Here is a 22,243-nt window from a genome sequence, read left to right as displayed (position 1 = left end):
GACTCTTCTACATTATTTTTCATGAAGAGTATCTTGCAACTCAAATATGCACCTTTTGGGGCTTGTTCTGAAAATTTAAAGGTCAACTGCATGTTTAAGAATAATTATTTATTATGAATTACATAAATTTTATTCTGAGGAAAGACAGTGAATGAAATCAGACCCATTTTTGAAATTTGCTTGAATGTCTTAAACTAAGAGATGTCATTCCTCAAATCCGGTTGTAAATAAATGCAAAAGAGACTACAAAGATTATTACATAGCAGTGTCATATCTGCTTAATAAGACTCCATTTGTGTCTCTTGAAAGAACAATATTTGAAATTACTGTCTTATTGCAAATATCAGACTGGAAGCCTGTGAATCCTCAAAGAATATTTTTAACACCACCTCCCCTCTTTAACCCCATCATCATTTAGTTTTGGAGAGACACAGCTCATTTTCAAAACTTTCTGCAAAAATCTCCACTACTTTTCAGCTTTTTTTTTGCTTTTAAAAATAAATTGCATTGCCTTACATGACCCTTAAAGTAGCATTTATAATTTGGTATTAGGCAAAAAAAAAAAGGTATCCACTTAAGGCTGGATTAAACATAAGCACATATTTTAGAGATCATCAATAGCGTTGCAGGGAAGGCAGCAAGTGCAATAATACTGGGTTTAAAATATGATGGATTTACACTACAAATTTATATTTTATCCCTTCTTTCTCCACAGAAGAGATAAAAGAAAGTATGTCAAGAGTGCACAGTGAGGGACACAGGGTCATCTGTGTGCCTCTGTGTCCAGGGGATGCAGTGCTGAAAGGTCACCGTGGAATGACGCAGCAACCAAAGGGAAAGGACACTGCTCTGAAGATGAGGCTTCAATGAAAGCCCTCTAAAGTGATACTTTGATACTGCTGCAGCAAGAGAAGCACATATTTAACCTTTAGCATGAAGAACTGTTGATTTCTTTTGCCCGGATTTTACTAAAATGCATTTCAGGTTATCTGATGCATTTCATCACCAGCAGCGACTTTCTCTGTTAGTACATATTCAAATAGCTCCACGTAGAACTGAACTTCACGTGCACTGAATGGATTTCTTGACATCTTGACACTGCCAATTCATTAGGGGAAAATTCAACACCACCCCCCTGCAACAACACAGCTTAGCAAAGTATAACCCAGTTACATGATGAACTTGTGAGCAGGGAATGAGCTTTCAACTCTTCTCCCAGCTCTGTTCTCACTTCAATCTTCACACACAAAATGGAGACACAAAATTTGAAAGAGCGAGTTCTGACAGACATTAACACCACAGTGAGAGATTGTGGAGGCTGCACCTCCTGTCAGGGCAATCCCAGCTGCCACAAAACCCACTGTTAACTCTCCTCCATCACTTGGCTGTGGTCACCTGAACAGGAACACTCACCCTCCTCATTCACAGGAGCTCCCATTCACCAGCCCTCTGTCCATCCACCTTCCCAGTCCCTCCAACATTTCCCTTAGCAACAAAATAATGGAAAATTTAGTTGGCCTTTATGATTAATTTATACAATGGAAGAGTGTCCCACTTCACGTCTCAGAAGCCAAGCCAAGAAGTTTTTTGCAACGCATCAGTTTATCAAAACACAAAAATCTGAAGAGCCGAGTAGGGGGAATATATTTTTAGATTAAAGGTTTTGTCCCAGTTACAATAGCATAATAAAGGATAAATTCAGCACAGCTCACCAAGCAGCTGATCTCAACCCCAAACCCAATTAATACTAAAACTTAGAATAGCTTCTCAAAAGAGGGGTTAGATGGGACACAGCTACCTCCACCTGTTCATTTAATTTCCAGGTACTATGTAATATTTAAAGATAATAGATAGATAACTGCATTACCTAAAAATGGTAATACAGACACATGAGATAACCTTAAAAAAAAAAAAACCAACCAAACAAACAAACAAAAAAACCCACAAACAAACAAAAAAACCAACAGCAAAAGAAGCAACGGATTTATCTTATGGCCATGAAGAAATTCCTGAAAATGTAAGAATTACAAGAATATGAGTATAACTGCGTTTCCTGAAAGGACAGCAAGTTATGGGGAAACAGGGATCAGCCATCAGAAAAACTGATGCCAGAAAATCTTACCACAAGTGGAGTCTTTATCTCTGTGCTGCCAGCTTGGTGGCACTTAGTGTGCAAACTCTGCACTCTGCTCACTGCAGCAGTAACACCAGCAGCAAAAGCATGAAAATTGTGCTCATCCAGGCACACATTTCTTTTAAGCTATTAGATTTTAGAACTGATACTTTAGTGAACAGATCCTCTGAAAAAATATTTTAAATGGAACAGCAAATTTAAATGTTTCCATATCTCCATGGCCTTTCAGTGCAGGCAGCAGTTGCCCAGTTGCAAACCAGCTTCTCAATTCTCAGCTTGGGTGGCTACAGCTGTAACATCCACTGGAAACCATTGCCCTCAGAGTGCAATGCCAAAATGAACATTAGAATGAACATTGAAACAAATATTAGATTGAAGTACAACAGAAAGCATCATAATTTAAATCAAAATGAAGTTACCCCAGCCATCTGATGCCAAACTAAATGAAGTCATTGATTGCAGAACTTGTCTAAGCCTGCTCAACCAGGAGAGAAAATACTGAATGGGTCAAAACTGTTTAGCAGAGATTTCTTTTTTTACAGAAGGTCAGGAAGGAAATCGTTACTCACATTATTTGCTCCTTCCTATGGTCTTAAGGAAAGTGCACTTATATTTGTACAATAATTTAGCACTTCCTGTCAAAATTGACAGGGATAAGTAGACATTCTGGAGAAAAGCAAATGTTTTGCTCTCCCAGGTAGTTCTGGATCTCTGTTCAGTGCTCTTTGACTTAGATGTTTCCCCCCAAATATATATGGTGACGAATACCCCTATGTGGGCAGCAGATCCTCACTGGCTTAGATTTAGGACCTAATAACCTATGGCAGAAGATTATTGCAAAAAATAGATAGGGGGAATAAAAGAAAGAAGGAAGGCATGGATGCTACTGTCCCTGAACAGATCTTTTGGGCTTCAGACAAATGGGCATTTCATGTGTGCTCCAGGCTGTATTAACCCCATCAGGTCGAACAGCTCCAAATTACTCACCTTCCACCAGCTCCTTCTGTTTCTTTCTGAGCTTGTTTAATTTGGTATTCACAACATCTGATCTCCAGACGGTAACTGTGTAAGTTTAACTCCACAAATGCAATATTCTGTCAATCACTGCTGAACTTTACAGAGAAAAGACACAGGGAGAGACTAAGAGAGAGAGGAGAGTGCAAAGAGGAGGGACCAGCTCATGGCCACTTTTACTCAAACAAAAATATCTTAAGTGGCTGACAGTTGTGGTTATTTCCACTTGTCAGTACTACAGAACAACAATTTCTGAAGGTATTTCCACTCCAGCTATGAGACAGAAGGCGTGCAGGTATAAAAGATGATACTCCATATATGATTTATGGCAAAAGCTGCCTGAACTCATCAGTGCTTCAGACACGGTCCAGCTCAGTTTCAGGTTTCATTTGACTGTTTTAAAATCAAAGTTCAGTTCCACTTTTTTCTAAGGAGTTCCCATAGTCCTGTCTCACAGCTCTATTGAATTTTTTTATTTTGTCTTTCAGACCAGCTGCAGAAATTAATTCTTCTAAGCGTCAGCATCCAAAAATGTCCAAAAGTTATATCCAGAAAAATGGTCCAGTAAGTGCCTTTGTACGGAAATAGTGCAATCCAGGAGGTGGATAAATCAGGCCTCTAAGCTATTTTATATTCCTGACCATTAGTTATAAGTACCACTGACAGTGAATTATCTGAAATATTAATTTTTCACCTTAAGTCATTGTGAATCCGTTCCCACTCAGAATATTCTATGATTCTCTGATTCATGTTTTGGATTCACCACCCCCTTAAAAGAATGATCACCTGGCACAATTCATAGAATCATAGAATCAGTTGGGTTGGAAGGGACCTCTGAGATCATCAAGTCTTGATCCAACCCTGCCGTGGTTGCCCTTTCAGGGTCTGACAAACATCTTTTAAATTACTATCCTATGGATCTGATGAAAATATGAAGACTAATTCTCTTAAACATTTCTCCTTAATGAAACATTTAGAGATGTAAGACAGATTCATCAGCACTTTCCTCTTTAAAAAAAAAAAGGCTAATTCCTATCTTAGATTATAAACTTTGTTGTAGTAACAACAGACGCAGACTCAGGAAAATACTTCTCCAATGACAAGTGAAACACACAAGTTTCAGATTCAATAGTTAAATTGCTGTTTAAATTTTGAGTATCCCCAAAGAAAGCCTTCACACTTTGAAAGAGGAGAACATCATTCCCTCTTCTTTAAGATCAGGACATACTTCAAATACAGGCTGCTGTTTCAGTGACATCTTAAAAACATGAGCAAAGATCACCCAGATAAGAAGGGGCTATTTCAGCTGCTGCATTTGATTTTTAAATCTTGGGATTTTAAATCTGTTTTTAAAGCTTGGGAGAAGCACAAACCCAAGCAAGCTCAGAATAGGGAGCTTTGACAAGTAGCCCATGTGAAAGCAGGAAAACATCATGTTTTAGACTGATAGCTGGATATAATATTGGACACATTATTTTAAAATTTAGCTGCATAAAATAGTGCTTGTGCTAATGCTGTCTCCAGCATAGTTTCTCTATTCACATATCATAACAGGAATCCAGGAGGGTTGCAAGCAATAAGTCATTATGACTACAGACATCTCATGCTGCCCACTGAATTTTTCCTTCCTCCCTCAAACATTCTTCAGAGTCAACCACCTCTGGCAAATTCTTAGAAATTGGTGAAAGAATTGCTCTGTGTACTATAACATTAAAAGTCTAAGTGTGAATATTCTCAATTATAAATACTGCAAGGTGTTTTCAATCAGAAACAGTCAAAAAATATTGAGCCACTAGTTTAAAAGTTTGACATTCTATGTGTGCTTAACACTTCTGTGAGTTCTGGTTGTAAGCTGTTATTATCTGCCCATAAGAATAATTTGTACTTTTAATGAAAAAAAACCTGTAATTTTTATTTCAGACAACTTCTCTCACAGCTTTCCCTCCTCATTTGAGGTGAAAAGGTATGAAACACAGAAAGAACAAAAACTGGGAAGGTTTTCCTTTGGTGAAAATTTTGATGGCAATTTTCCTGGAAAAATAAATTGAAAATATTGAAATAAGTTTTGCATCGAAGTGGGGATGTGAGCTGGCTGCCTAAAAGACAAGTTGGGTTTTTAACTTTAGGCACATCACCACTTTAATTGGCAGACCTAATTAACAGAAGGACCTGCTGGGCACAATCTGAACCCTGTTCCAGCTGACAGAAACAGGGATTTTTGCCTCCTGGTTATGCCTGTGCCACACAGCACAAGCTGCCAGGGCAGCCTCTGACCTGGTTGTATTTGTTCAGCAAATAACAGAGTGTGTGAAGCTGTGAACTGGATACAATTTATAATCACTGTGAGCACAACGAAAATCCAATTCAGGCCAATAAACTCAGAGATGGAGGGTTAAAAGGCCGTTGGGGCCTTCTGGGGTCTTCTCTTGCACTTTGTCTGCTTAGTGCCACAGGATACTATAAAACATGTTAATAATCATATTGTTTTCACTCAGGAGAGAGGGCTTGCAGGGAGGAAATAACTCCTCGTGCCGTTTGCACTGCCCAGACGTTTCCAGGTGTTTCTGCTGGCATTTGCCAGGAAAGGATGCTGAGGAATGGAATCATCATGTGTCCCTCTCCGAGTGGTGACAGCTCAGGACACCCTGCAGGTCCAGAGCAGCTCCTCAGGGCACAGCTTATTAATTGTGTGGATATAAAATCCCACATGTGATGACCCCCCACATGCGAGGCTGTATCTGCCGTGGCTCTGGCAGTGCAGAAGTGCTGCCACCACAGCACCACCCATCCCAAGAAGCTTCATAATTCCACCAGCATGTCAGAGATAACTAGGAATCAGGGATTAAACTCCATGTGTGTATAAAGTCCTAAGCATTGTACCTTTAACAGGAAGGCAGATGAAGTCCCCAAGTAAACTTCAGCATCAAATCCCTGAATATACAGCCACAGCTGGGGCTGAAAATAAAAATTGTTTTATTAAGCAGCTGTACAAGGGGCTGCTTCCCTGTGGAACACCAGGGATTCCTTGCTGCAGGTTCCTTGAGGTGAAGTGATGGGCAGCAGGCAAGTGAACATTTCCCATTTTATCCCAAGACTAAAAAAAGCCTCTCCCAATTAAATTTTCCTCCTTTCAGCCATTAGCAGTTAAATCCCAGACTATATGCCACTGTAGATGTGCTGGGGCAAAGGTGAGAACATGAAATGCATTTCCAGTTTACTGCTGTTGCAATTTCTCCTCCTGACAGTTTTACAGTAGCAAATCACTCATACACAGAGAAACACTGCATGCAAACTCAACAGCTATGAGCTCATACAACCCACACCAGAGAACTGCAGTGGGACAGGTGGTTTTGCCTGCAAGAAGATAGTACTCTTTTATTATAATCTCTTCTGGAAAAAGATAGCCAGGCAAACAAACAAACAAACCTAAAGAGCCACTGTAAACATAACACAATAATCAGCAACTTCCTATTTGGGGACTTATTCTCTCTTCAAGAAGCAAAATCAATAGGATCTGCCTTTCTGGAAGAGAGGGTTCTCAAAATGTAGATGAATTAAATGAAGCATAGACAGAAATGCTTGCCATGCATTTTTAAAACTGTATTTGATCAATACACTTCTAAAGAACTCAGAGGAGCCACCGTAGCTCTAACAGGGCTGGGCATCACCCACCAAGAATACATTAGCTAATGTCTCCAAGATTTTACTCTTCTGAATAATGCTCAGGGCAGTAACTGCCATTTCTGTTCTCATTAAAGAACAAAAACCTAGCGAATTCCTGAGCTGCTCAGTCCTGCCTAAGGAGCAATGCCAAGCTCTGCACGTAGCACAGCACACGTGGGCCACCTGATCCCTCAAATGCATAAATTTAGTGAAAAACACAAGTACGTTTTTCGGCAAGCTTGTAAGATCATGATTGCTTTCAGCACTAGATTGCATTGAAGGAGGGGCAATATTTTGTCATCTTGAAAATTATTAAGTAGTACTTCAAGAACAAGATCTTCTCTTTTAAAAGGACTGGTTGCAAACTGATATATTAATTAATAATTAAAGTTCTGGTGTTGTTCAAATGCTGTTTCAGGAGCTTTCTGAGGACTGTATCTGTGAATCTCAGAAATAAGACCCTAGTGACAAGAGATGGATATTACTGCAACCTTACAGATTTTTAAAGATATTTTCAGAAACAAAGGTTCATTTCTTATCAAAAGGGGAAAACCAATACAGCAGATAAATTTGCCTTTACCAGTGATAGCAACAAGCCTTCGTGAATAAGATTCAATGAACACCCCCATAAGGATTCACCTGAAGGAGTAGGTATAATGTCAGTGTCAGACTAAAGCAAAAATCTCATTTCCACTTTGATTTGCAGAATTTCCAAGTTGTTGATCTCAAACATTTTTGATGTTAACTGAACAAGATATGTCCGAGCCTATGGCCCATGCAGTGAAGTTGCTTGTTCTAATTAAAAAAACCCAAAAGCAGATACTTTCCTTGTACATTAATTCTCAAAGGTGAAGGGGCTGGGTATGTTTTCCAGGCTACCCAGATAGAGCTGTGTGCACACTCATCTCTCTGTGTACAGCAATACTCCAGCACAAGACCTGTGTAACCCTTAGAGCAGACCAGGAAATAGAGGCAGGGAAACCATTTATTTTATGCACATTTCTATTTGTTTTTCTGCCCCTGAGGTTTTTCCTGGCCATGTTAACAACTGGACTGAAGCAGCTGATTTTCCACTTCTTGAGAGAATGTGAGATAAAAAAAAAGCTCAAACCAAACCAAAACAAAAAAGTTTTGGTTCTAATTTGTTTTCAGAAATCTGTGCATCTGAAACTTTATGTTTGTTGTTTTCCCACTTTCTTCTTCCAGTTCAACTCAGTAACATTGTGTTTTAAACACAATGGCCTCAGAGACCAAGATATTCCCAATACATCTCAAGATGCTAATGCTAATTAAAGCTCATTAAAAGATTTCAGAGTTTGAGATACAGCAAAACCAGACTGAACTGTGACAAGACACTACTTACAATTTCATTCTATTTAGCCCAGGGGCAAGATGTGTAGCATTATTCAGTCTTTAAATATTGCCTCATTGCTGGTATTTTTTGCTCCACCTTAAAATTAGAATCAAACATTATATAAAAGGAATTCAAGGGGATGAAATCTCATGTCTTCAACCAAGAAAAAGTAGTTTGAAAATTGAGATTGGAAATACATACAGGTTACACAAACACTTTTCAGGAATAACACAGGTACAATTTATTTTACCTCACGGCAGCACTTATCAACCAGATAATCTTTGCAAGTCCTTCTCTGGTCTATACATTATGACTGTAATTATCAGGTAGTTCATCTTCAAAAAGCTGTGCAGAAGCAGCAAGCTTTACCACACATAAGAAAAGTCCCTAGTCCTATCCCCAGCGATCAGAATGAAAAATAAATAAATAAATAAAATACAGGAATAGATTTGGAAAGAGATAAAGATGAAAAAGGACACAAAACAGCTGTAATAATGTGAGCAGAACACGCATACTGAAGAGGAAAATAGAAACTATACATTTGCTTGGAAGCAGAAGTGGTTTGAGGAAGAAGAGACAGGTCATCCTCAAAAAAGCCACAGCAACACAGACTCCATGGGACAAGATGTACCAGAAATCATGGGATGAAGGGATGAAGTAAGCCAGGGAGGGGGGAAGCTCAGTCAGGTCTAGTTAAAGATGAAAGGACAAATTTTACACAGACAGAGAAAGAATCTGGTCAAATAATTCATCAGGTGGAAAGGCAGAAGTCACAGCAACGTATACTGAGGAACAGAACAGAAAAATTGGCATAAAAAGTGAAAAATGACAGTTTTGAAGAATACAAGTCTGAAAGCAGCCGATGCCATACTGTTCAATCCTTCTGTAGGTGCCACCAGACACAATCCTAAGGAGCACAGCTGTGTGTGGCAGTTACTTATATTGATCCAGAAAACACTCGTGTGGCAGCTGATTTGTACCATCTGCTGCAGGAATATCAGTCAAGGGGAGCAAGGTACACACCTGGGGCTGTTCACACTGAGCAACCACTTAGAAGAGGAAAGCAACTTCAGCAGGGAAAAAGAAATCTATAAAAAATGAACAGTTTATGCAAAGGAGCAAAGCTTTTAAGGGAGAGCAGCAGCTGGCACAGGAGCAGCCAGCCTGAGTTTTAGTGGATGTCCTGAACAACCCTGCAGTCAGGTATCCCCCCTCCCCCATTTTCATGCTCAAGTGTCTGACAGGTGGCCTGATTTTAAAGCTAACAGCAGTTTTTCAGGGCTTTCAGTAGCACAAATGGTTGGGGAAAAGCACAAGGAGTACACATCCCCCAGATAAACCATCCACCCAACGGAACCAGCCCTGGCAATGGCTGAAATCAAGGACAGCTCCTTCTTTAAAAATTCACAGCAGGAATGGCAGCATTCAGCTGACTACCTATAATGCATAATTTAGCTGCCACCCAGGAAATGTAACTTGCATGGGCTCAGTCAGAGCAGGAGCTCCAGTCTGGAAGATGCTGGGCAAGGCTGATCTCACGATATGTTACGTGTCTCTCCTAGGATGGGACAAACCACACCTGGGAAGTGCCAGTTGAGAATGCCCTGAGAAATGAGGACAGAGAGTCCAGGCAGCACCATGGAGACAGCAGTGAAGGAAACAGCTGGAAGGGTAACTTTTTAAAAAAGGGAATCTTCACTCTAAGAAAAGACTTGGGGATTTCAAGGTGTTTTGCATAAGAAATACAGGTTTGGGAGAATGAAAGTAAAAATTAAAAGGACAGACAGTTCTCCAAAGAGGACCAAAAGTAACAGGTTATTTTAGTGCAGGAAGAAATGTGTCCTGTCATCACCATAAATAATAGCAGGAGAGATGTTCCTTGAAACATCCACTAGAGTAGATGTACGGTAACTTAGTCTTCTCACTTCAAAACGAAACCTAAATAAAGTATATTGACAAATAATGATTATGGTATTATGAACAAAAATGCACATGTTACTATCAAGCCTAAGCGTTTAGAAAAAATTACTAGAGCTCACACATTCCTGTCACCCAGATGAATACTGATATGAATAGTGAGTCACTCTCATACCTTTAGAGGATTAAGAATGAAAATTCAGTCTCTTTGTCCAACCAGGCAGAATGGGCTACTTCGGAGAGAGAAAAGGATGGATGGCACTCAAGTCTAAATCTCAGATCTTGAGAAAGAAGGACAATAATATTTGCCAGAAAATTTACTAAGATTGTCAGAAGCAGGATTAGACAGTACTGCAAAGATAACAAGGAACTATACAAAACACGTTCTGCGAGCCTCCAGCCAGACCCAGGTCCATCTGCATCATCTGTCTTCAAATCTGAGAAACACTAATTCTGCCCTTTGAAACTATTTTACATAGGACATTGAAGCTTCCAAGTAATTTTAAAATAGCCATACAAATCACAGGCAATCATTTTCCTTTCTGATATCTGTACAGTGCAGTTGAAACAAACAAAAAAAAGAGCCATTACTGCTCAGCAGCCTGACATCAGTCTGTTCGGTATCAAAGCACAGATCAGTATTTCTCAGTTTCTGCAAAGTCTACAGTATTCTTTAAAATTCATGGGAAATAGCTCACCCAGTTTTCAAGCTGACCAAGGCATCTTCAACTCCTTTCTGATTAAACTTCGTCATGTAAAGGTGCATATCGGGGTAGTTGTTTCTGATATTCCTCTCAGTGCTTCCATTCGGGACCGTTCCAAATCGAAAAGGAGGTGAGTAATCATGTGGCCTTTGAAACTAGAAAGAAAGGGGAAAAGCAAAGTGTTTCAGGCATTCAAAATGTAAAGAAGGGCAATTTCAAGCTGAAAAACACAGAAGTTGTATAATCCGCCTCAAATTTCTTCTAGGCAAATGCTGTGAGTTAACTCAGGTCTATTATACCAGAAACTGTCTTCACACTGACTGAACTTACAAAAGCATCTACATCCAAAGTAAAACCAGCTCAGTTTTGCCACTCAAATGTGACTTTCTCCCAAGCACTGTAATATGGCAGGACAGTAGAAACTGGAGCAGAGAGATGCTGGAAGATCCTCATCTGCCAGCATTCTCCCTAGAGAACCCAAAGTGCCAGCAGACACACTGGTAAACAGCAGTGAAAAGAAAACAGTGTTTGTTGGCAGTCATTTCACACTTCCAGCTCAGCTGGGACACTGTGGGTCCCCACAGGAAGAAAGGGAAAGAGGATCATTCTCAGTATCCAACAGGGAGCACAACACACAGGTCCTAGAGGAGTGCTGGGGATGGCAGGAAGCTCTGCCAGGCAGGGACAGGCTGAGGGCTGTTCCCTCCACCACCACGATTCAAGGGAATGAAAGTTCTTGCAGCTTCCCCAGGGGATCAGCAACTACATACCCTGACATGAAAAGGGCTTCTGGAGCTCTCACACCTATATTCCCAGTCCCTATTCATTCCCACAAACTACAAACCATTTGCTTGAGGGCATATAGGTTTATCCTACAATTCTATATCACTATTGCATCAGCACAGACAAACAAGCCAGGGGATATGTGCAAGGGAATGGCAATTGCCCAGGGCACATTCAGGGTTCAGACCTGGAAATCATTCAGATAATCTCACAAAAATTCTTGCTGAGAGATCTGAACATTTTATATGCGCCTCTGCAATATCTTTGAAAACCAAGTGACACCTGAGGATTAGATTAAAATGTCTCTTTAAGAAACAAATGAAAAAGGTCACTCAAATTAGAGGAACTACTGGCTAATGAGGAAATTGAATTGAGCAATTGATAAAAGCAGCCACCCATAAATTCCATGGTAAAATGCACTCAGGTTTCAGTGTTGAAGTTAGAAGAGCAATCTATATATCCTGTGCTGCAAAAGACAGATAATATTTATACAGTTGCTGATTCCTTTGGGGCTGCATATGAAATATTTCTCTTTTTAACATTTGGTCTCAGGGCACCAAGAATTCCCAAGATACAGTACCAATTTGCAAAGAGAATACAAATAGGCTTATACAAAACCTGGGAGTATTTTCAATTCCATCAAACCTTGACTGTGAAATTATTGCTGCAACACTATTTTCTTGTTACAGAACTACAATTAAATGCTTCATTTTAATTAAGCATATTTTGACAAAGCATAAAGTAATGAACTCTATTTTTCTCTATTTGTTTAGCTAGCAGATGTCTTACTTTTCTCATTTTCCCTTTTCACAGCTTTACTGTTTAAATTATTACTTTGCTACTACTTTTACACATAGTAATTGACCTATGCACTAAAATTACACTGTACACTAGTCATGGTTCTTAGTCTATATTTGCTGTCTCCTATTTTGAGTTTATTATGCAGCACTGAAACAAAACCTGCTTTTAAATATATGTCCAGAGATTCTACTGATAAAAATATAGTTTGCTATCAACTTTATTTAAATCTACAGTTAATGTATCTCTGAGGTATTGAGATGACTTCCAATATCTCCTAATATCTGTATCAAATTTCCCAGTCAATAGAAAGGGAAAAAAATAATTAAAGAAACATTCTTGATTTCAGGACCTCTAAAAATTGCTGCTGTTCATATCCCCAACATTTTTTTTGGAAATGCAGTTGTGGTGAGTACTCTGCAAGCTCAGTTCCCAATCCTGAGGTATGGCAAGGGACCTGGGGGAACAGGGAGGTGATGGTGGAGTACTCTGGTAATTGAGAAATGGAGTTTCCTTCTGAATATTCTCACTTTTCAAGACCATTCATACGAATCTAAGATGTTGGGAGGCATTTCCTCTCATGGAATAGTTGAAAGAATTAAGACATCTGTCCAAATTGAACATTCAAGGAACACAAAATATTTCTGCAGGAGAGTAGAGAGGAATAAAAAACCCTACTTCATTCAAGAGTCACAGAGATAAAAAGCAGATGAATAGTTCCAAACACCATCTACAGAATGGAATTTCTTGGCACCGACCAACCAATTTTAACAACCACAAGGAGATAATTTTTTTGAAACCATAGTCTGCTACTTCTGCCTGCTCACAGACTACTTGTAAAGAAAGAAAAGGGTTTAAATCTTTTTACTAACACTGCACTCGTATCTAAAGTGCATAAAGTTCTCATCAATAATAGTAAACTTATATTCTGTGAACTGACACATCCTGGAGAAGACACGGGCTCTGTGACTGCAGTAAAAAGATGCACATGGCAGGCATGAGGCAAGAAAGAAAAAAGGATCAGGGCCCTACCCTACATGCATTCATTTTCCCTGAAGTCCCACGATGGGAAACAAAATACATCATGTTTGCTAGGAAGTAATTTTCTTCCTAGACATTTTCTGGAATGGTAATTTTTTAAATCATGAACAAAATTCTTAAATTGAATGCACAAGCCCCCTTTCTTGAATCATAGTTGTGGAGAGATCTACTGTTATTCTAAAGACTAATCAATCCATTCTGGTCTCCCCATGCTGTGCCACCCAACAGAACTACTGCACATGGCAACAGAACTCCAACCCTTTGCTTTTATTTTATTTGGATGCCTTAATAAAACTGACAATTTCATTAAGCCAGCAAAGTGATCTTTCACAAACATTCAATACTGACTAAATCTGAAGATTTACATGCTTGCCTGAAAAGGCTGCTGTTCAGAGCAGCTGTTTGTTATGGTTCTGGATTTTTTTAAGGAACTGTGCAAAACATTACTAAAAGAGTAGAAAATAGTAAAAATATCTCTCTGCAGCAGCAGGAACTCGTTTGGAGTGACAGAACACCCATATTTGAACCCTTTCCTTTACCAGATGGAAAACTGACATTCTGATTTCTGATCTTAGAAAAATAAAGCCATTACTCATTCCAAGACTATTATAATCACTGGTTACTGAAATGCAGTCAGTGCCGACATCTGACCACCCTCAGAAAGCACTGTAAAGGTCTGACATTGGCGAGAAGGGTTGGGGTAAGAGGGTCACCCCAACCACCCATCATCCATTCTGCCTTTTGGTCCCAGCCTGCTCTATTTTCACAGACACATCTCTGGGTAACTGCAGAACTTGGGCCATCTTGGTGCACAGAAATGTAAGGCCAAGGTTACAAGAATACTCTGAACCTTGCAAAAATAAAGAACCTGTAAAAGGCTTCCTATTAAGGTGGGTGAGCACCTCCTGGACCACATGTATGTGAGGCAATAAAGTGTGGAGGAATCCCAGCAGACAAACATTTCGCAAGACAATTCCGTCCACTGCTACCTACTTACCCTTAGTAAACTTATCTCTCATTACATGTAACAGGTATAAATGGTATCAAAAGTAAGAAATGTCAGCTTTGCTGGATACTTTGGACTCATTTTCTGTACCTTTCTGCGAAGACAAAGCTTTTAAAAATCTTTTACATACACAAGAGGAACGTCAAAACATAATTTTCTCCTCATTTTCTGAATCATTTGAGTTTAGGAACACCCACCCCTAGTAACTCCAGTACATGCTGTGCCATGTATTTCTGGATGACATGGCATTCAGGAATTCATTAGCAACATTTCAAAGGTTGAGGAAACTATGAAGAGGTCTGAAAACACTGAGGGATAAATGGCATGTTATCAGGTGTCCAGAGTGTAACACATTTCCTGAATGGGAGGATATTGAATGCTGAGAGTCAGGAATTACTGCTCAGAGAGAAGGATTTTTTTCCCTGATTTTTCTCTATAGTCTATCATATGGGGAGCTGGAAAAAAATACTGAAATGCTGAGAAACCCCAGTATCTCTAACTGGGAATACTTCATTGTACTGACAGGAGAGCCTGACTCTTTAGGTGTGGCAGTGGGAAAAATGGGAGAGGGAGAGAATAAAGAATAGCAAACTGATTTACCAGCCCAAAAGAGTAATTTTTATTTATTTTTTTTTTAATTTAGTGAACTTTTAGATATTACTTATTCCAAACTGATTACACACATACTTCTGGCCCTTCTCACTGGCCTTTGCATGTGAGTGCTTTGCTTGCTGCAAGGGACAGAGTTCTCTTCTGAACAACAGCAAAATCCTAAATTCCTCAAGTTTTCTCCTGTTAACAGCATTGCAGCTACAAGGCAAGGAGGGGAGAAATATAATTTGATATCAATCAGATTATATTCCCATAAATTATCCTTAATTATCTGAATTTTTTAAATCTGAGAAACCTCGTGAAGGAGGCAAAACCTGTGTATGACAAGAAGAACGTTCAGAAATAGATCATTGCTTTTCTGGACTTCTGACTTGTTTAATTTAATCAGAAAAGGCATGGCTCCCCTGACTTATCTCTATGAGCTTCAGGCAAAGTTTGAAGAGCTGAAAAGTAAAAACAAAGGAGGCAGATCAAATAAATGATCAGCAGACCACACAAAACCAGATGGTATTCTCTGATTTAAGTATTTTTCTATTTTTATTCTGCTTTTTGCTGAAATAAAATCCTCCTTAGCAGACAGAGCAGAAAAATGACAGAACTCAGGCAGTTATTAGGTAAAAGCTACAGCACAGATCCTGACCTTTCCCAGCCCGTGGGGGAGTGGCAAAGAGCCAAAGAGGGGGAGCTGAGGGTGCACTGTCAGACCCGAACCCCACTGCTGTGCCAGGTGCAGGTCAAAGCCTGCCAAAACCCAGACTGCCCAGGAAAATGCTCTGCACTTCCTCACAAACAGGAGAAAGACGTTTCTCAAACCCATTTTTTTTAATCCTCAAGAGAAAATACCTTTTATTTGTCTCTTCTAAGAATGCTTTCTTAAAATAGAGGTATATTTAACCCCCTTCACGCTCTATCAAATGTTTTATGACAACACAACTTAATGAAAACAAAACTAGCGTAATTTTTTGCTTCTTTTCATCTGTCTTTCCTCTAGCCATGCTTGCAATTCGTGCTTTGATATTCCAGACAATCAATCAAAGGCTGGTCATAAAAAGCAGTTAAAACAAAAAAGACAGACAGGAGGCTATCTGGGCCATTGCCTTTTTTTGAATAACAATTTCTTTTATTTTCTTTTCTTTGAGAAAAATCCCTTGTGAAGTCATCCCCTGGGCTACACTGTATTTACATATTCCTTCCTAATGTCAATATTTAGATTCATTTTAAAACAACTGGGCACAGACTTGACAACAGCACACCCTTCATGTACCTTGTGTATATCCATCACAACAATAATTCTGCAAATAGACTTCAATCCCTCTGTGCAATATCACTATTACAGAACAGTCACAGAAATGAAATAAAAAAAGAAGTAATTGATAGGTTGCTGATTTATAAGACTATAGAATAAATTCCCAAATACAAAGATCTGGGAAGGGTTCCTTCATTAGAAGAAAGTTCAGCCCAGCTAAAACAATATAAAAAATAAGAATACTTATTATTTAACAGTCTGTGTGAAACTCGAGTTTAAGTGAACTATAAGGCTGCTGCTCAAAGTGAAGTTCTGCCAGAAGTTTCTGACTTAGAAAAATGTCTTCCACATACACACCAAAATTCTGTGCCTTGTCATTTGCAAGTTACATCCCTCTTTAATGTGATAACACAAACTGCCAAATTTTCTTATCTATTTTTCCTATTTATTCTTGCATTTTATACAAGAAAAGCATTCAAACATCCACAGACAATATGTATCATTCTTATCATTCCTCTTTATTTATTTATGCTGGTGCCACTTTAAATCTGAACTATTTCTATCACTTCATTGCACAGCACATAGAGACATACAAAAAGACATATTTTCAGGAGCATTAACTGACTTCTGAGAATTAGTAGATAGTTTCTGGATTTATTGATATTTTGTCTATTAATATATTGCTAATATTTCACACAATTTTCCAAGCTTTTTTACATTTGTAATGCATTCCTTTTAATCAGAAAGTGATTGATTTCCATCACAAAATAAATGCAGTTACTTTTGAATAGGCAACTCAAAGACTTTGAAAACAGTCTGGTGTTTTCATGCTTTGGGTCCTAGTTTGTGAATAAAAGGTGAATGAAATCATCCAATTTTAGTTTATCTTGCTCAGAGTTTTTTATCACAAAGTACAGAGGATTGTGAAGAATGGACACTGATATCCTTTGAGCTTAAGACCTACCTTTTTATCACTCAGTCCAGTCACTTGGTCAACAAATTCCTCTTGAATCATAAAGGCAGCTAAGTTGGCAGTATAACTGGCCAGGAAAATGACAGCAAAGAAAGCCCAAACCGACACCATGATTTTACTCGTCGTCCCTTTGGGGTTTTGCACAGGCACAGAGTTGTTGAAGACCAAACCCCACAGTAACCACACTGCCTTTCCAATGGTAAAGGATGGGCCATGGGGATCTGTAATTGCAGAAAAGTAGTTAAAATAAACCTTGGCACTACCCCCTGCATAAACAACACATTACTCAGAGATAGGGTTAAAAAAATATTTCAGTACATATTCACTGTACTCCCAATGGAATCACAGGACTCACCATAGGTGCATCCATTGTAATGATATTAATTTCCACATTTTTAAAAAATAATTCAACATTTTTCTATGTGGCACGTGGTTCAAAAGTTTTGAAAAGAAAATGGAGAGCAAAGGTTTGGAGGAGAAGCAAACTCTTGTATCTCTTGCAGCAAGATGTGTGCCACAGTATCAGCCCTGTCAGTCTTCTGTGCCAGCAGACAAGTGAAATGGAAAACTGGAGGTTTAAGTCTTAATGATCCAATTCTAGTACTTTTCTTATCCAAATTATTTTTATCACCACCAGAGTTCCAACATTATGCTTTTTGAACATTATGTAAGCATATTTAAGATCAAAGTGTGTGAATATGTCACCTACTTTTAAGCACCTTTGTACTCAGAGCATAAATCAGAAAGACAGCACAAAGGAGCACCTGTTTTGTGTTGCAGTTCAGAGCAAACCAGGTTCTGGCTGTCTCTCATGTTCAGAGTCAGTTCTGTGGCTCCAAATGTGTTGGCATTCCAGGTAAAATCCTGTCCCAGCTAGTCCCTTCTGCAATTATTGCTATTCCTAGTTTCGGTCATGTTTTAATTCACCCCAAAGCAAGTGGTCAGCACACTCCCTCACTCTCACATGGGGGCAGAATTAGCAATTAGAATTAGCAATGCCATTATCCACTCAAAAGGCCTGGTTTGTAGAGCCCTATGAGAATAAAGGGCAGTTTATTCTCACCCAGCTCTAGGTAAGTACAGTGCACTAATCACAGATGCTCATCATCTAAACTCCCTTTACTCTCAATGGAGAGAAACAGGCCTCCCCTGACTGTGACTCATTTGACCAATTTATAATTATCTCCTTTCAATTAAATTGTAATTCAGTCAATAAGGTCTGATGCAGACACCTGTAACATTACCTCCTTCCCTGTCCTGTCTCTTTATCCAAGGGGATGCACATTACAAACTCAGATTTAGCTGTTAGTTTAACTAAAATTTACTTTAATAATAATTCAACTCTTATTGAAGTAATAAAACCATAAGTGAGTATAGTCAGTGTATGTTCTCACTTCAGCAGAAATGCTCTCTAGACAGTGCAAATATTTCACTATGCAATCAAGCACTACATTTTAGATTATCCTCCTTCTATTCTGCAGGAGCGCTAGGAAGATAAAGTCCAGTAAAATAAACACAGTGGAGCTGACTTTTGGTTTATGAAACCATCTTCTAGATACATTTAGGACTGAACTGATATAAGGACAATATGTATTTTTCTGAGCAATAATGTTAGGGAAAGTATATGCCAAGGAAGCAGCTTAAAGTTCTGTTTATGCCACTGGAGACTGTATTAACATTGAGCTTCATCCTGCCAAAAATGCCTAGGGAAAGGAGGCATCTACATAAAGATTCCCGTTTATTTTAAGCTTCCCATGTTTAAAATTAATGGCATCTGGCTTAGTGGCAAGTATCTGGAGCTCAGTTGGGATGGTCCAGTGCCATAACATGACCTTGTAGCTGTAAGTACACTACATAATCAGTTCTGGCACTTGAGGTGGCACAGAAGAGAATAGCCAAGCCCCTGGATACTCAATGTCTATATTCACCTTTGAGTTCCCCTTTTTTAGCAGTGTTTATTTTGGACAGAGGTTACACATTTACCATCTTATTAAAATGATAACATCTGGACATTGCAATAATCCCCTTTTTCAGGGAACAAGTCAGCCATAATCTAGAAGAAACCATTAGCTTTTAATAGTGCCCAGAACTGTGTTCACCAAACTGGAAGATCTCTTGTTATAAAACAAGGCAAGAACAATTTAGAAATTAAAACAAAGGCTGCACTCTCAAATGTCAGTTAAGTAATGGAAGGATGAGGGCATTGCAAGACATGGAATCCTCATTCTTGGGTCAAAGTTGTATATAATAATATATAACTGCATCTTTCACTGAGAAAGGCAAGCTCTGTATTAAATCCATTTTGAAAATGAACTTTCTATAGCCATGGATATTACACAGAAAGGACTGATGCTTTTCTGCCATTGGCCTCATTTCAAGACTGAGCTCATCTGACTTTTTACAGGGACTACATAAAACTATGTACAAGAGAACCATTATTTTTCCAAATTATCCACTAGAACACAGAAGTTTAGATAAATTTAGATAAATTTCTCTGAACTCACCATAAATTCATAGTAGTCAGGACTAGAACCTATTCCAATGCTTTTTTAAGCTGACACTTTACAGCTGACACAGTGAACTAACCAAACACTGCCTGAATACAGCTGATATCACCCTTCCATATGTCTTTATGCCAATGAATTGGAGTACAAACATGAGCATATATGCTCTCAAGAAATCACATTTTAAATGAAGAACACACATGGTTTCATAGCTACTTTCACTGTTTTATTCCTATGTTATGTTCATTTGAAAAGAAGATGGGCAAGGGATGGGAAATACATGATTTTTCATAGCCGAGGGGTTGTGTAAAATGCAAATCTTACCTCTCCCTTGTGCTAAGTTCCTGTTATATCCTACAGGACTAAAGTACTCAAATATAAAGACAGCCATGGCAGACACGATGAGAAGCATCACAAACATCATCACCCAGACAGAAGCACTAAAAGGCTCTGCAGCAAAACAGACAAGAGAAACAGAAACAGTTCATTAAACCAGTCGCAGCACAAGAATTCTAATGTCTTCGCTTAGGCAAGCCCAGCAGCTTCCTTTAAATTAGCTTTTCTCAACCAAAATGCTAGCAAATAACTAAGCAGCAATACATAATGAACTGCTATTAGTATATATACACAAAATCCATAAAGTCAAAAGCTTAAATGTAAGCTGCAATTCAAAACCAAAGGCTGCACACTTTTCTTTCACACTGAGTGGCACATCATTGGTTTGATTCACTGCTTATTCAGTCCACAATCAGGTTGCCTATTTCTATTCATCCCATGTTATACACATTTATCATCAGAACGGTCCAACCAGTATGACTGTTTTTCTGCAAAGCAAAAGCAATTAAGCATATGTTTAATACATTTGGTAATTCAGTGAAGTAGACTTCTCTCTCGTTTTCTATCCTACAAGAAGTGCTAGAGGAAGAAAGACAAACACTTGCATTCAAACTAAATGTTTCTGCTTCAGAATTTTCTTTTCTCCATGTTCACTTTCATCTACCTGCAGTGAAGATGATGTTTTTATCAATTGCAAACACATACTTTTGAATGTCTCATTCTCATCTGGGAGCAAATTACTGAAATCAAAAGGGTTTTATGGAAAACTGAATGTCAGTTTGAAAGACAGAAAAACCATAATTAAGTAAAAGAAGTAGGTTGGAGAACAAAACTAAAAGTAGTTTCAAACACCAGACTAAGTACCAACTTTTTGAAAGGACTGAGTGTGGTAACAGTATGTGATAACACAAAGTTCTCAAATTTCATCTTTCCCAATCAGAAATTCTCTGTCATTTCAGGAGTCCCTTTGGTATAAGGATATATCTAAAAAAGATTTGTATGGTAAGGTAATGTTCTCTTTATCAGGTCACCATATGTGGGGGCATTTTATATCATAATTTGGGTAAATAATGCAAATGTGAGTGTGCTCTGAAGTGTGACAAAATAAATCTTAGTATACTGTTTCTAGTTAGCATAGAATCAAGACACTCGAAATTACAAGAAATTAGAGTGTTCCAATGCTTTACCTGTTTGTGAAAGCTAAAGCAGTTCCTCTCTCCCAACTGCTTCATTCTTTGAATTCAAATTAGGATTAGAACCACTGAAATTTCTCCCATCACTGCAGGAAAGGACTGTGACTGGGAGCTGAGGTGTGGGAGCTCAGTCTGAGCCTTGCCCCAGTTAGCATGACTGACTCATCCAGAACTAGAATGAAAGGCAAGAATTTGTGCCCAACCTTAGAAAACTGATGAGATCTTTTGCCTGTGCTACAATTTCTCCAGAATTTTGGAACTAAGACAAGACCAAATGCCAAATATCTCCACTGGTGATTTTGGACAGTAACTAAAAAGGCAAGGCAGGGAAGTTCTAAATCAAACTGTTCTCCTTCTGGTTTTGAGGTAAAGCAAAGGAGCAGCATTTGTTTTAATTCATTATTTTATTTTTTAAGGCTGAGTATGAAATTCTTTCAATTGCTATAATTATTTATTGGGGACACAATAGTAAGTTAGGAAAACAACAGAATTTGTAAAAGGCAGAGAAAGTTCTGCTTAGATGCAGGCAGGGAAAGGACATTATCCAGCCAAATGCAGTCTAACAAATATTTTATGAATTCAGATATCAACTGGATTAAATTGAAATTCACATAGAATTACCATTCAATTTTGACAGCACCCTCATAGAAGAAAGCAAGGCTGATAAAACCCTTATCAAAAGCAACAGTGTAGAAACAGCAACGGTAATTTGTCAAAATCTAAACAAGGCAAAGGGCAAAACAAGCCAATGTGCAAAAGTGAGGTATAAACAACAATTTAAGCAGATTGCTCTTTAATAATTTAAGGAGTCTGGTAATGAGGTGGAGGATTAAAAGAAGCAATAGGAAAACAAAAAGCTATTTAGAATAGCAAGCAGTAAGACTGAACAAGTACAGAATCAATTGAATAACAAAGTCGATTTTTCTGTCATATCAGAGATCCAATTACACATTCAGCACTGTTCT

General features: G+C 38.6%; 1 protein-coding gene across 3 annotated transcripts in view; it reads right to left on the bottom strand.

Moving 5' to 3' along the window:
• GRIN2A (glutamate ionotropic receptor NMDA type subunit 2A) overlaps positions 1 to 22,243 on the bottom strand; it is a 173,897-nt gene that overhangs the window by 31,564 nt on the left and 120,090 nt on the right. For all 3 annotated transcript variants that reach the window (XM_027654956.1, XM_027654957.1, XM_027654958.1), the window contains exons 9-11: positions 20,074 to 20,199; positions 17,237 to 17,466; positions 10,781 to 10,941 (exon numbers count right to left, since the gene is read on the bottom strand). In XM_027654956.1, the coding sequence (XP_027510757.1) occupies positions 10,781 to 10,941; positions 17,237 to 17,466; positions 20,074 to 20,199 (517 nt within the window). The remainder of the gene's footprint in view (positions 1 to 10,780; positions 10,942 to 17,236; positions 17,467 to 20,073; positions 20,200 to 22,243) is intronic.

This window comes from Corapipo altera, unplaced genomic scaffold (genome assembly GCF_003945725.1).
Source record: "Corapipo altera isolate COAL_440 unplaced genomic scaffold, ASM394572v1 98, whole genome shotgun sequence".
Classification (NCBI taxonomy): Eukaryota; Metazoa; Chordata; class Aves; order Passeriformes; family Pipridae; genus Corapipo; species Corapipo altera.
Note: the sequence above shows the minus strand (reverse complement) of the source record. Positions and strands in the feature narration are given on the sequence as shown.